The 15,984-nt window shown below is 38.2% G+C and overlaps 1 protein-coding gene across 4 annotated transcripts in view; it reads right to left on the bottom strand.

The window, feature by feature from the left end:
* The window catches only part of TMEM273 (transmembrane protein 273), a 53,763-nt gene that overhangs the window by 12,967 nt on the left and 24,812 nt on the right, over positions 1-15,984 (bottom strand). For 2 of the 4 annotated variants that reach the window (XR_011971395.1, XM_072627481.1), the window contains exons 2-4: positions 13,153-13,206; positions 10,466-10,576; positions 5,670-5,700 (exon numbers count right to left, since the gene is read on the bottom strand). Coding sequence is in view for 3 of the 4 variants with exons in the window: in XM_072627481.1 (XP_072483582.1) it covers positions 5,670-5,700; positions 10,466-10,576; positions 13,153-13,206 (196 nt within the window). In the remaining variant the exon portion in view is untranslated. Of the gene's footprint in view, positions 1-4,753; positions 4,806-5,669; positions 5,701-10,465; positions 10,577-13,152; positions 13,207-15,984 lie in introns of all 4 variants that reach the window. The other 2 variants (XM_072627484.1, XM_072627490.1) reach the window with 2 other exon arrangements.

Genomic DNA, 15,984 nt, shown 5'->3' with positions numbered 1-15,984 from the left:
TTCAAGATCTGGTTTTTCAACTCTAATCTCTCCCTAGAGATGAACTGATGATTAGGAGATCTGCAGTCACACCTGGATCTACTTTAAGTTTGTTGATTGACCTTGATTGAGCAACTCATTCAACCTTTGCTGACTTAGTTTTCCTACTCTGCAAAATGAGGATATTAAAGAAAAAGAGACTCACAGAAGGGGTACAGCTGGCAGCCTCCTCCTTCTGCAGATGAGGAAACTGAGGCCCACAGAGGCTGCTCCAAATGACAGAACTAGTTTGTGGAAGCATGAGGTCTAGAAGCAGTACCTGACCTGCCTATCTTACAAAGGGTCAAAATTTGAAAGCACTAGACAAACATGATTATTCCTACACTAAAAAAAAGAATAAAGACTCACTCTCCATTCCAAACAAACTGGCCTGTGGATGGTCCTTTTATTCCTTCCAGGCATTTGCCCAGATTGCACCACCCCACCTCATCCCAGCCATGCCTCTAATTCACTCCATCTTTATCATCTCTTAGAGTTCTTATCATCTTTTGAAGTTCAGTTCTCTAGTCATCTTTCCCACAACATCTTCCCTAAGGCCTCCATTGGGAGTTCTTCCTTCTCAAATGAACTCACATGGACTTACCTATTCATACTTTGCATCTCTAGATCACTAATACCATCCCAAACCCCTAGTGGACAGAGGTGACCCCACTTTTATCTTCGTATCCCTGGCACCTAATATATTAATGTACATTACAGGTCTTTAACAACTATTTGTTGAATAGAATTAATGAAGAAAAAGCCCTCCGTCCCCGAGGGAAGGGAGAAATGGTATCCAACCAATGTTCAGTACAATGTCAGAATCAGGTCTTTTATCATCAACACAAGAAGTATTAATTAAGGGCCCACTATACGGCAAGTACCAGGACGAGAAAAAGACAAAAATATGGTTTCTGCCCTCAAGGAGCTCAGTCTAATAGAAGAGACAACATTCAAATGAATATATATGCATTCAAATGAATATATATGTATAAGATGTGTACAGTATAAGTGGAAGATAGTCTTAGAGGGGAAACCCAGAGCCATGTACTCTATAGGCATAATGTGAATATATGAAATGAATGACATAATTATATATTTAGAGTTGGATGGGACATTAGAAGCCAGCAAGTCCAGCTCTTATTTTACATATGAGAGAAATTATGAACAGAAAAGTGGAGTACTTGTTTGTGGTCACATAAATGGTAAATTATGTAGGTGAGATTTGAACTCATGTTCTCCGACTCCAAAGCCAGCACTTTTTCTTTTATGCCAGCAGTCAAGACTCTGAGGCAATGGTTATTTAAATATAGTCTAATGATCTGGGAAAATATTCCCAGAATGAAGGATGGGGATGATGGAGTCCCCCTGCCAGAATCAGCAAAAGACATTGGCCTCCTTTTGACATTTGCCTGAGGTAGGAAATGAGGCATTCACCAAGTATATGCAGCCATCAGGTGGTGGGGTCCTGTCTGGTGTCTAGTTACCCCCTGGCAGCTGGAGACTAGTGCCTGGACAATGTCAAGAGCTGGCTAGTCAGGAGAAGGGATGCTGTGCAGCTGGAAAGGAGGCAGAAGAGAAGAAACAAGGACAGAATCAAGATCTGAACCCAGGACATACAATATTCCAAAAAAGCCCAGTTGCTAACTCCAGAGAACTCCCTGAAAAACTGGGGAAACCCACCCCCCCACCTCTGTGTCCTCTTTGCATCCTTCAGGGGTCTAAAGAGAAAAGCATCCCAAAGTTTAGAGTTATTCGAACAATTAGTCTCCTAAATTCATTCATGAGAATTGCCTCATGTTCACAGCTTTCTCTTGACAAATAGAAATGTTGTTATTGAGCTTATGTGGAACAAAGAATCAGAAATGAGGCATACTTAATCACTGTCCTCTTAAAAGTGAGTTTTATCTCCCTCTCCACCCCTTCTTTTTCATACGAGGAAAAGAAAGGATTTGTCCAAAGTCCATGCCCAGCTACTCTTACTCAGTGACTGACTTTTCTACATAGAGATTGATTGTCCTGTCAAGTGACTCCCCCACCCACCCACTCAGCAGGGAGAGTAGTCTTTGGGAACAGACACATATATGTTGTGACTGTTATTGTTCACTCATTTCAGTCATGTCAGACTCTTCGTGATCTCATTTGGGGTTTTCTTAGCAAAGATACTGAAGTGGTTTACCATTTCCTCCTCCAGCTCATTTTGCAGATGAGGAAACTGAGGCCAACTGGGTTAAGTGACTTGCTCAGGGTCACACAGATAGTAAGTGACTGAGGCCAAATTTAAACTCAAGAAGAAGAGTCTTTCTGACATCAGGAACAGCTCTATCCATGGTGCCATATGTCTGTGTACACATGTTTATATATGTATGTGTGTATATATTCCCAAAGATTATTATCTTTGCTGGGGTGGGGGGTTAGAGTTGGGGAGTCATTTGATAGACACAAGAAATATACATATGTTTATGTACACATATACTAACATCTATATGCAAAATAGAAACACACTTATATACTTATATACATATATGAATGTGGGTATACATATTCCCAAAAACTACTCTCCTTGTCCCTTTCCTTCTCTCTCTCTCTCTCTCCCATCTCAAACACAGGCATACATATACACACATATGTGTATATACACCTAGATGTGCATGCCTATGTACATGCATGTGCATATTGTGTACAGGTGCATACATATATTGTATTGTGTACACGTGTGCTCATTTGCAGAAGAAAAACTAGGATGGGATAACCAGAGCTTTTCCTCAGGGCAACACAATTTAAAAGGTGCAGAAATTTTAAAGAATGAGACAGCATTTAAAAGTTTGTTGTGGCTTCATTCTGAAGCACTTTTGCCCCTTCCGCAACGTAGAAAGAACTGAGCATTGCTTCTAGTGACCAAGAATAATCAGTTAAAGTTGGAAGCTTCCAAATTGTTCATACAATCATAGTCTAGATGAGTTCTTCCTCACTCTGCTTCTCTCCCTCAGTTACAATCTCATATAGCCCTGGGATATCATCCCCTACGGCCTGGCACTGTTGTCTCCACACAGACTCTGCCCATTAACTGAATTTGCCTCTTGTATTATTTTCAGAACATGAATTACAAAGCTGGTTTCAGGGCACTTTGCCCCAGGTGCTAAAATTGCTAGTTATGTTCTGCTTATCTGATAAAGGAGCCCTAGATCCTTAGAACCAAAAATTAGCTCTGGGTGAGAAGCCAATGAAAGAATTCCCAAGAATCATCACAGAGCCAACAGAAGGCACTAAGCAACACTGTAAGGCGGCAGGTGCCACCTGCAGCGTTGAAAGATATTTTCCTGGGCTTCCCACTGGGGAGCTGGGGAGTTTTTGTTCAGAGTCAGACAGGAATATGGCCACGAATATTGGTACTTCATGCCTACGGAAGTTTTGCTTCCTGCAATATTGTCACATTATTCCAGGAGGAAATTAGGTGAAACGAGAGAGCGTGGTGCTAGGAATATCCATCGCATTTACACTGGAGGTGGAGCTATGAATTTCTAAAACCTCTGAAAATTCCGTGAGATGCTGCCAAAATTGGCTCCCTGCCCATATCCCAGCCCCGAATTACAGAACCTGACAACGAAAGTATGATTCATAGAATCCTAGATTGGGAGTTGGAAAGAAACTCCTAAATCACCAAGTCTACTCTTAACCCAAGACTAGAATTCTCTCAAGAATTCCTCTCCCCACATTTAACTAAATAAAAACTATCACACTTTGGTCAGTAAACATTTATTGAATTTATTTTGTGTCTAGAGACCTGAGCATTGGGGATGGGTACAAGGATTTAAATCAGGAAAGAACATTAGAGGTCATCAATCTCAACCCCCTCATTTTGCACTTTAGGAAAACGGAGACCTAGAGAGTCTCAGTAATTTGCCCAGGATCACACAAGTAAGTATCTGATGTAGGATTTGAACCCAGGTCTTCTGGATTCCAAATCTAGTCCCTAATCCATTATATCTTGCAAAAGAAATAGAGGCATCTTCACAGACAATGGCGGAACTTAAGTTGATGAAAGCCATCAGACTCCTTTCCGATACTGTGTGCTGTGTAGCCACATGCCATGCAAGTGACTGCACCATGCTTGAAGCAACTTTGCTACTTTGCTTAGAAGGGGAGGGGAGGGTGTAAGGAAAAGGCTAGAGGATGGGGAAACTGGTTCCTGAAGCTATCTTAGATTATCCTAAGCAGGTCCCCTCTTCTGTTTCCTTGCTCAAGGGATAACAGTTCATTCTATTCCTACCAAGGGAGTGAAAGAGTCTAGAGTAAAAGGTCTGGGAAATACATCTTCGATGATTCAAATAGGTTATTTCAACCATGTGGGCCCTCCCTTTCCTGAGGCACAGAGCAACCTTTCTGTGACTTGGCGGTTAAGAGACTTTTGAAACTTGCTGTAGATGAGAAACTCATCTTTCTTGCATCTAATCTAGGACTGACCCTCTTAAAATTTAGCTGGACTGTTCCTCAGATGGTAAGTGGTAGACTGGTCACTGGACCAATATTCAAAGTCTTCCCAATATGTTAGGGCATACCAAAGCTTTCTTTCTCAGCAGCAAAACCTTTGACAACCTAGGGTGTAACACCAGCTCACTGTGATGAGACATTGAGTAGAAGACTAGTGGAAAAATTTGAGATTATAGGCAGCCAGGTGGTGCAATGGTTAGAATGAAGGACTTTTAAGGCAGGAAAACCAAAATTTCAATCCTACCTGGCCATGTGACCCGAAGTCACTCAATCTCTGCTGGCCTTAGTTTTCTCACCTGTCAAATGGACACAGTAATGTCATCTACTTCTTAGGTTTTGCTTATCTTCAAGTGCCATATAAATACTAGCTATTTTTTTATCATAGATCTGGAGAAATTATAAAGGCTGTCTAGTCCTAGACCCTCATATAATGAGGAAACTGAGGCCCCAGGATGCTGTGACTTGTCCAAGGTCAGACAAGGAGCAAGAGTGAGAGTCATGATTTGAACGGAGGTGCTGACAGGGCCAAATATTCCCTTCCCTGTACCTTGATACATCCAGGTCCAATTTCACAGATCAGATCAATAGCTAAGGGAATCCTAATCCCTCAAATAGGTCAAATGCACTGAGTCTCCCTAATCTTACTCCATCAGTTCTCACCTGTCCTTTACTATTATTATTATTATGTTGAAACTATCTACATTTAAATGAATTATTTTTAACACTTCTAATATCATCATGACTTTTCAGTAACTCCTGCTGTTTCCCTGCCATTTATGCTTTTTTTTTTTACTTTTCCTTTTACAAGGTTGTTGCTAGTATATACTCTGTCCTCCCAGCCCTGATTTTATTTTACTTCGCATTATATTCTTTCATCCAAGCATTTATTAAATGCCTATGTTCTAAACACTGTATTTAGTGCTGGGAATATGAAGACATTCCTAACAGTCCATCCAGATTTCTTTGTTCCTTATACATGCCACTCTTATTGATCTTATAGAATCCCATCCTAGTAACAGTCTACAATTTATACAGTGATCCCCCGTTATTGCATCAGTCATCTCCTTACACCGAGCAGATTTTAATCTGTGGTTTCTTTGACCTTAAGTACTAGGATGAGAAAAACACCGTAAATGTCATAAACTGGAAGGACCCCTTACCTTGTGTTATTCCTCCTTCTGGAAGCTGTATCTAAAAAGAGGATTATAAGGCATTAGATAAGCAGCAATTGCAATCTGCATTACAATTCATATTCAGGCTGCTGAGCCACCAGTGTCTCTTGGGACTAGCGCTCTCCATTATGGAAATGGAAAGTTGTGTGAGACAGTACAATTTGAAGAATTCTTGGATTTAACTATCCTGAAAAAGGTTGTTGGGGTGGGGAAGGGAGAGGAGGGAACAGGTATAGAGGCAGAAAAAAAGTGGAAATGGAAGAGGACATTCTGGATTTAAAGTATCTCCTGCCTGTTGGATTTGGTGATGACTGTGATGATAAATTTCAGGATCTAAATTCCATAGTTTGTTGTCAGAGATGAGATTTTGGAATTTTAAAAAACCAAGACCATACTATTTGCCCTCTTTCTATTTTCCCCTCCATTTTCCCCCTCCCCTCTTTCATGTAAAGTACCTAATCCGGCATATGTGTGATGAAGAGGCTGTTTTGCTCTCCCCTTATTTATGTGGATGCAAAATCAGTGGTTAATTCCCTGTGCAACTATGACGAATTATGTTCCACATGAATTTAAATATGCAAATGCATCAGGGAGATGATCAAAAGTAGTAGAGTATCCTAGGTCTGCTCAGATACCAGGACTCCTCTTCGTTTTAAACATTCAATAGCCTCTTTTTCTAGAGATATGATAATTCTCTTTCACCCACATTTTCACAATCACATTTTTAAGAGATATATCATTATTTTGTTATGTAATTGAATACAATAGAAGAGTTTCATAGATTGTAATGCTGAGATTCTTTTAAAAGGAGTAAAAATCAGTGTTTTGTCATCCAAGATTACATATTTACTTAGAAAAACCTGGGATTATAAGACATAATATTTTCCATGTGCCAGATAAATTATAGTGTTATCTTACTTTTAATAAAGCCAGAGAGCCAGTATGACCTAGCGGATAGAGAGTTCTCTAGCATTGGAATCAGAAAGACTTGAATTAAATACACACACACACACACACACACACACACACACACATGCACACATATATATATATATTTGATATAGACCAGCTGTATGACCATAAACAAGTTACTTAACCTTTCAGTGCCTTAGAAAATTCTTTAAATTATAAATTACAGATCAAATGCTGATTTGCACTAGTGCAGAGAGTTTCTATACTAGGAGCTGCCTTCATCAAAGAAATCACAGTGCCAGATATAGACAAAAACATAAACATTGACATGATCTTGGACATGGACATGGATATGGATGTGAATACAGACATAGACATAGACGTGGACATGGATATAGGCGCAAATGGACAGAGACACAGGCACAGACAAAAAGACAGACATAGCTCTTTGGATCATCTTGCTTAACTGCAAATTTTCTGCAAACTTACCTTAGAAAAGAGAACTCCATTGTTTCTTACTGATTTATGAGGCAATTGTGCCTCATGATTTCCTACCATCCTCCTCTGTCAGTTTTCACAAATAAATTTTTATTCTAAATCAGTTTTGCCTTTGGCTACCATAGCTTTCCACTCATCAAGAATATGAAGTATTTGCTGACCAAGGTGACTTCTAGGTTCTTAGGCCTCCTTTTTGTGACACCAGCTTGGATTCTCCATGACGCATTTTCCTGTATAGGTTGTGTCAAAGCACAAGGTAAAACACCCCCTCCTCCAAAATGTTTTTTGTATGTGTAGATATATATATATCGATATATAAATCTTTTGTACAAATGTGTATACTTGTACATATGTACATATTTCTACATGCGTGCATATATCCATGTATACATACGTAGATATTTACATGTACATATTGATTTTATTTATTTAGAAAAAGAGAACATTTTTGACTGAAACGTTTATGTCATCAGTGCACAGAGCTCCCGGTGAGGAACTTTCTCTATTAATGCAGACTAGCACCTTCTCTGCCATGTAGGTTCTTACCAAATTTCCTGAAGGAGGCACTAAAAGGCTGAGAGACTGCCCAGTGAAAAGCAGTGGAGAGAAAAAAGTATGTCTGTGGGAAGTTTACAGTTATGCAAGATCATCCAGAAAGCATTTAAAGGTGAAACTGGGGGAAAAAGATAAGAAACCAAAAAAAAAAATAGATCGAAAAATGTTATCAATATTTTTATAGCTAATGTTTCTCTCCATCATTGACAGTTGGATCATCATGTTTGGATTTTAATGTCAAAATACTTCATGTGCTGTTGGGTAAGCAGAAGGGGCTATAGAGAAAAGAATGATGGTAAGAGCATCTGGACCAAACAAAGCATGTACTGCAGAGGTCTGTGCTGGAGGTACCATGACTTTGCATCTGTTGAGGGCTCATTCTCAAGATATGTTAAAGGAAGAAAGATGTTGAACCACAGGTGGTATCACTACTGAAAGAGGAACTTGAGAGCACCTCTAGAACTACTACACATTTACTTTCTCGCTTTTATAAAGCGTTTTTGGGAATGTTCATATATCAAGGGCATCCTTGATGATGAGAACAGCAGACCATAGACCTTAACACAATTGACTGAAAGATGTAGAATATATATTAACCAATTGTGCACATTGCGTGTTGATTTTAAAAGCATTTAATTTAGTGGAGGAAAATGTAGTCTTTTCCACTCTATTCCAGCAAAGTTCTTCCCTCCATGTGCATAGGTTTAAACCATTCAGGATTCCTTGACAAGTGTAATAGAGGAATAGAGATTACTATTCAACCATATTCTGATAAATACAAATGAGATAGAAAAAGAAGAGAAAAAAACCTGCATGCCAAAAGTGTTTACTTCTATAATGAAGCATATATAAATAAATAAATAAGTGAAGCATCTATAATAAATATAATATGTAATAAATAAATAATGAGTAAAGCATCTATAATAAAGTCCAGTGCAGACTCCAAATTAAAGAGAGTCTCTTCATAGAATAAAGTATTCCCAATATTCCTGTTTGCCAGTGACATGCTGATTTTATCAAGCCCTGAAAAAGTAAAGAGACTCTGCAAAGAGATTCACAACCACTCAAAAGAGTTTCATCTAGAAAACAACCAAGAAAATACTAAGCAGGTAAAGAATGCCTATTATCTAGACGAGAAATTCTTAACCTGGAGTCTGTTGAGCTGGGTTTTTTTTTAATATTTTGATAACTGAATTTCAGTACAAATTATTTCCTTTGTAGTCCTATCTATTTTATTTGAAAATGTTACTTTTGGCGTATTTTTCCAATTCAAAATAACAAAAATAAATTATTTTAAATAATATTTTAATCTTTAAAAAGAAATCACCAGAGATATATGATTGGAAACAGAGGTCTATCAATCATATATGAAGTACAAAGCACTGGTACCCATTCAAAGTTAAAAGATTCAGAGAAATCACAGTCAGAGTCCACCTTCCACACTGAGTGGACTTTCTGTGGAGGATCTGGGAGATGACATGGATGAAATATGAGTGATTTTAGAGCACTATGTTCAACTTGGGGTACCTACCACGTTTTAAGAGGGGCATTGATAAGCTGAAACACATCCATAGGGGGATAAATGGATGAATGAATGGATGGGTGAATGGATGGACAAAAAAGCATTAATTAAGTGTTTAGTATGTGCCAAGCACTAAGTTCTAGGGGGTACAAATAAAAAAAGCTAAAAAATTTCTACTGTCAAGATTTCACAGTCTAACTGGGGAACTCAAGCATAGTAAAGGAAGTTTAGCTCTCAGATAGAGCTTATAGAAAAGCCCATAATTTCTATGTTATACAACGGAGCAGGTGGTAAGGACCAGAAGTCTTTAAATTACTTAAATAAGTCCAATGACAGTAGGGGAGGAGTCTGCTGGGCATAAAAGACAGGAGGTAAGGTCTGGAAGATCTTAGAGGTCAGTGGTAGGGCAGATTGTAAGGCACAGTAGTCCTTAGATTAATCATTAGGTTCAACTATGGTGGAGGGGAAGATAAGGCTTGGTGGTTTTACACATCACAAAAAGGAATTGAGTTATTGTGTCTTATCTCATCCAAACCATGTGAGCAGTCAGTTAGCCTTATGTGTTCACAGGTGGCCTGTGACTGGGTGAAAGTGGGGAGAAACGGGTACTACCTGGTTGTGGTGGGTGGATGACAAGGATGGTGATGGGGACCTTTTAACTGTTATCATATGAGGATGATTGGAATGATCTGGAGATGTTTAGCCTAACAAAGAAAAGATTTGGGAAGAGGAAGGATATTTATCTTCTAGGATATGAAAGACTGTCATGTGGAAAAGATAATAATTTTCATCTGTTTCACCTCAACAAAAAGAAGTAGAACCAATAAGGAGAGATTATAGGAAGACAAATTTCCACTCAAAATAAGGATAAATGGCTGAACAATTATAACTGTCTGAAAATATAAACCGTCTTGTAAGGTAATGAATTCTCCACCACTGGAGCTATATAAGCAGTAGGTGAATGGGCCCTTGACATGGACATTGTAGAACAGTGCTACGCTTCATGTAGAGGTTGGCTCTGGAAGAAGAAAAATAAATTCCCTGATTTTCACTCAAGATTTGATTCTAAAGAGGGCAATACTGTGTCCCCAGAAGATTTGGGGGGACACTAAGCCAAAATGTTTTTGGAAAAGGCAAAACTCTCTGGAAGGAGATCTTGGAGGAAACGTTTCCCCTAAAACCAAATGGTTCCTACATTCTCTTCTTACAAAGATACAATTGTAGAACAGAGAACCACTGTGGGGATGCAACAGAGAAACTTCCCCTCGAGTAAAACAAAAGCTTGTCTTTTTCTTACCGAAGGAATCATTATCGAACATATGCTTCCTGATCATACAGATCTTCAGAGCTAGAAAACCAGCAGAGATAATGACTCCCACTGTAGTTCCAATGATGGCATATTTGATATCTGAAAATAGAAAATTTTAAATAGGATTGTGCAGAATTGCTATTACACATTAACTCTCATCCAAAATCCATCAGAGTTTCCCATGATCAACAAGTTAAAAATTAAATTCCTTAGTATGACTTTGTCAAGATCCTCCATCATAGCATGGCCCCAATGTACCCTACCAACTTTTCAATCAATCTACCAATCAATAAATATTTATTAAGTGCCTACTATTTGCTAGGTATTCCACTTGCTACTGGGAATACAAGGGCAGAAAGCTGAAACAATTCCAGCTCTCATGGACTTCATATTCTCTTAATGGAAATCATGTATACACACATATGTACGTATGTAATGATGATAAGCAAAGAAGGCTCTTTTGCAGTTTTTGTTTTAGTATAATCAAGTGCCTCTGATTGAATAATGTGATTAAAGAAGATCTTCCCCACCCATTAATGGGCCTGGGAAGATTTGTAGGGAGGCCCACACCTTTTGTTAATGAGGCACTGGTTCTCAAGGATTGTGATGCCCTCTGGCTCTGAAAAATGCATAATAAGTACTCTGAGGTGAGGTTTTACTTTGGGTCTTACTGACTGGGAGTGTTTGTTTGACCAGAGGAGACTCTGGGCAGTTGCTAAGGAACCCCCCCCCCCCACTCAGGTAACTATGTATGTATGGTCAGAGAGTTGGATCTGTCTGTTGATCTTTCAGGCAACTGGAAGCACTGTCTGTTGATCTTTATTTCTCTGTATTTTCTCTGAAGTTCAGGGTGCTAACTATTCCCCCTGAACTAAGTGAATTTTATATATATATATATATATATGTGTGTGTGTGTGTGTGTGTGTGTGTGTGTGTGTGTGTATGTATACATATATATGTATGTGTGTATGTATATATATGTGTATATGTATGTATGTAGGTATGTATATGTATATACATGTGCTTGATTAAAGTGATTGTTGACTCCTCAAAAGTTGCCTGTCCTTTTACAAAAGCAGATCAAAGAACCTGTGATAGCAAGCCCTCCTGTGTATGTTGGGGTGCTTGCTTTTACAATGTATAGATACATATAGATGTACATATAGATATACACATATATGTATACATATATTTAAATGGAAATCGGTAAAATTACAAAATATAATTTATATACACGCATACATACATGTACATATATGTATGTGTTATAAAATATACAATATATAATTTACATATATACATTTTATTTACACACATATCTCCCTTGACAGAATGCACATTCTTCACTCTCTCTAACATTAAGAAAGTACCAATAGATCATTCTGTCTTATCTGTCATCCCTCATATGACCATTGCCATAGGACCAGTCCTTCTCTTTTTAATCATACAAATGACCTTTCAAGACAACTAGGTGGTGTAATGGATAAAATGTTGTTCTTGGAATCGGAAAAACCTTGGTTCAGATCTTGCCTATGACACTTACCAGCTATGTGACTCTTGCCTAAAGACTAAATATGTCTCAGTGTCACTTTCTCCTCATCTGTAGAATGGGGACAATACTTCACAGATTGTCAGGGAGATCAAATGGGATACTATATTAAGGCACTATATGGATGTTAGCTAATATTATTATTCCTTTCAGTCTTTTCAAGCAAACTTAGTTTGGTTCTTTGGCATCCTGATGACTTGCAATTAATTATTTAGTATTTTCCTATATACATCGCTTATTCTCCCCATTCCCTTCCTCTATTGTCTAGGCCCAATGCTACATGGGCAAAAATTGAATGACAGATGAACATAAAATTGGTTCCATTAGGAATAAAGAACAGATGGTACATGATGTTTTAAAGGATGTTAAAACAAAAAGATATCCCCTCAAATTAAAAATAAACATGCATATTTTACCTACTACCTATAGAGTAGTATTAGGCCCTGGGAATACAAGATAAATAAAAGTTCCTGCTTTCAAGTAGCTTACAATTTAGCAAGATGAGACATGTATATAAACAACCATGTTCAAAGAAGAGGTTCATACAGAGTTTTGTTAAAAATCTGAGGATGGAGGGATCACTTTCAGGTGGAGTTGGTCAACATATGGGAAAGACTTTAAGGAGGAAGGAACGTTTAGACAAGACCAGAAGGGAAGTATTTCAATAAGTGGAGATGGGAGAAGCCAATCTATAAATAGGACATGGAAAATGGGGTACTTAATTCATGCAAAGAACTATATTGGATGACTAGGAGTACAAAGATAAAAGCTGGTCCCTGTCCCTAAGGGCCTCACATTCTTACTTAAGCCAGAGAGGATAGGATGAGGACAGAGACAACGATGACTCCTAATAAGTAGTTTTCCCCCTCTTTGCTCCAAACCTTTACCTGAGCAGCAACGAATGCCTAAAGTTTCTAAGCTGGGTCATTCCCAATAACATTTCCCAAAATCTTTTCCCCATATATTTCAGATCACAGATTGCATCTGTAAATTTATAACATAATTTGTGCTTATTTGGGGGAAAGAAAAACTCCACTGTTTGTTTCACTATGATTTCAGCATTTGCTTTCATTTTTCCCATCCTTGTTTCCCACTGATAAGAAAAACACCTGGGACAAGGACCTACCTATTTCTACACCAGTCGATTTTCCTGTTGCCAGCACCTGAACTCCACCAAAATCTGCAAAAGAAGATAATAATTTAATCCAATTTTATCATGGTTTGCGAAAATATAGTTTTGAACAGATCCTGGGTCAATCTGTCCCTAAACTCAGTACTATCCATACTTATGATAAACATCTGATACAATATAGTGAGCTTGTTTTATGGATACTAGTGTTGGCTCCTATTCCCCTTGTTTCCTCATTCTCAATATTAATGTTATAAATAGTTTTCATTATTTGCACAGTGGAGATCATTCTATTATACAGTCCACTCACATTGAGGCTGCATCCTCATAAAAGAAAAACAAGAAACCCAGTGGGTCAATTCACTTGAAAATTCAGTCAAGCTGCATGTCAGATATCCTGTAGCTCAAGCAACTTGCTGGTTAAATGAATTTTTCTTTCCTTTCAATTCGTTGTTTTGACATTTTGTAAATATATCCTTTGGGAGTGGGTTGTTTACTTGCATAATTTCTTTATTATAACCATTAATTCAATGGCTTAAGGCTTTTCTCTGTTTCTTTTTCTTTTCAAGCCACCATAATGTTTCACAAGTAAGTGACAAAGAACATAGTGGGATTTAGAATTATAAACTATACCTATCTTGGTTACCAAAATAATACAAAACCAAAAGACAATGACTGTCTTTAAGCACAAATGGAATACAGCACAATCAAAATTTTTCCTTAACATGTGAAAAATAAATAATAATGAGAGAAATGCAAACTAAGATAATAACTCCAATGCCCTGTCTCATACCCATCATATTGGAAAAGTTAACATGCCCCACAATGTCATGCAACTCTGTGTGTGTATACTCTTTGACTCCACAGTACCGTTGCTAAGGTTTATATCCCCAAAGAGATCAAAGAAAGAGGAAAAGAACCCTTCTACACAAAAATATTTATTAAAGTAGGTCTCTTTCCTAGAAAAGGATTGGGAGTTAAGGTGGGGTGTGCCCTTGGGGCATTCCCTATTACAGAGCAGCTGAACAAACTTTGGTATATGAATATAATGGAATATATACTGTCCTTAGAATTTATAAAAGAGATGATTTGAAGAAACCTGGGAAAATGTGCATGAAATGATGCAGTTAAGGCAGCAGAACCAGAAGAACAATTTTTTCAAAAGCTACAACACTATAGACTTTAACTTTGAAAGCCTTAAGAATTTTGAATAGCACAGTGGTCAACCCCAATTCCAGAAGACCTTTGACGAAGCATGCTACCTATCAGCCTTCCTAAAGCTCAATCCTAATTCCTGTGCTCTCCAAATTAGGTGTATGACTTCCCATGAGCCATTCCACTGCCCTAAGCTCCAGTTTCTTCCTTTGTAAAATGGTAGAGTGGATTAATGGTTCTTTCCAGTTTTGAGACCCATGATCTCATGTCTCCTTAAAAGGATCCAACAGCATAAAATGTACTACCATATGCTACTACCTCCTATTGAACAAACAATGCAAGGAACATTTATTAAACATCCAGTGAGGTGGTGTAGTAGATACCACACTGGTCTGGGAGTCAGGAGGACCTGAGTTCAAATCCAGTCTCAGATTCTTACTAGCTTTTTGACCCTGGGCAAGTCAGATAACCTCCGATTGCCTCCAAAAAACAATGACTAAAACAAACAAACAAACAAAAGACCTAATATAATGTATAATATAATAAAAGGTTTGATCCTGGAGATATAAAAAAGAAAATTTTTAAAAAGATAATTCTGGCCTCCAAAGAGCTGAATGCACACAATTAAGTGCATACTACCAGGAAAAATGAGGAGAGAGAAAGTACCATTGGTGGAAGAAAAGAGAGAATCCTGGATGGAGAATCTCCTGAGCTAAAACCTGAAGGAAGACAAAAATTCCAAGAGGTGGAAATGAGGAGAGAGTGTATCTCAGGCACTGGGACTGGCTTGTGTGAATGCAGGGTGGTGGAAAGGATGCTTTATTATACTCTGATTGTTCCATGTGTTGCCCCCGACCCCCATCTAGACTGTAGAGTCCTGGAGAGCACAGACAGCAGCACCTTTTGCTTCTTTTGTATCTTCCACATATCTAGCACATAGGAGGTGCTCAGTTAAATACTGTAATTGTTTCAGTCAGTTAACAAGTATTTATAAAACACCTTTCCTGTGCTAGGCAAGATGCTTGGCATTGGGGATACAAGTTCAGTTGATTGACTGATGGAGGAAAATCATAGCCTTCCACAACACAACTTAGATCAGCATTTCTCAAAGTCTACTCCAGGGACCCTTAGGGATACCAAAGACCCTTTCAAGGAGTCTGTGAAGCTAAAAATGCATTTTCATAATACTAGCATGTTTCCATTCAAATAGGGTAAATATTAATACATGTAACCCAAATAAACAAAAGCTCTTTTGAAACCTGATACCAAAAAGGTTGAGAATCACTGACTTAGATCATTGATTTATAGATTTAAAAGTGGAGGGGACCTTGAAGGCCACTAAATTTGGCCTTATTTTACAGATGAAGAGACTGTGAAGCACAAAGGGAAGGGACATTAGAAATATATTCTAGGCTCTGTACCATGGGACTGATCCAATGAAGCAGTTGCTTTGTTCTTATGCAGGAAGTTAAGGGGAAATATTTTCATTACTACTTATTCAATTGTTCATAGAGATATTGCTTATTCTTGTAATTCCACCATTAGCCCAGTAACACCATCCATTAAGACATCTTTTCTCCTCCTCTGGGAGGGAAATCCCCAAATGCAGCTCTCCTCATATCCCTCTTTTTAAAAACCTGGGTTCAGAACATCTGACCCCTAGAGTTATAATGA

This window comes from Notamacropus eugenii, chromosome 1 (genome assembly GCF_028372415.1).
Source record: "Notamacropus eugenii isolate mMacEug1 chromosome 1, mMacEug1.pri_v2, whole genome shotgun sequence".
NCBI classification, from domain to species: domain Eukaryota; kingdom Metazoa; phylum Chordata; class Mammalia; order Diprotodontia; family Macropodidae; genus Notamacropus; species Notamacropus eugenii.
The sequence above is the reverse complement of the archived record's forward strand: the minus strand, read 5'-3'. Positions and strand labels throughout refer to the sequence as shown.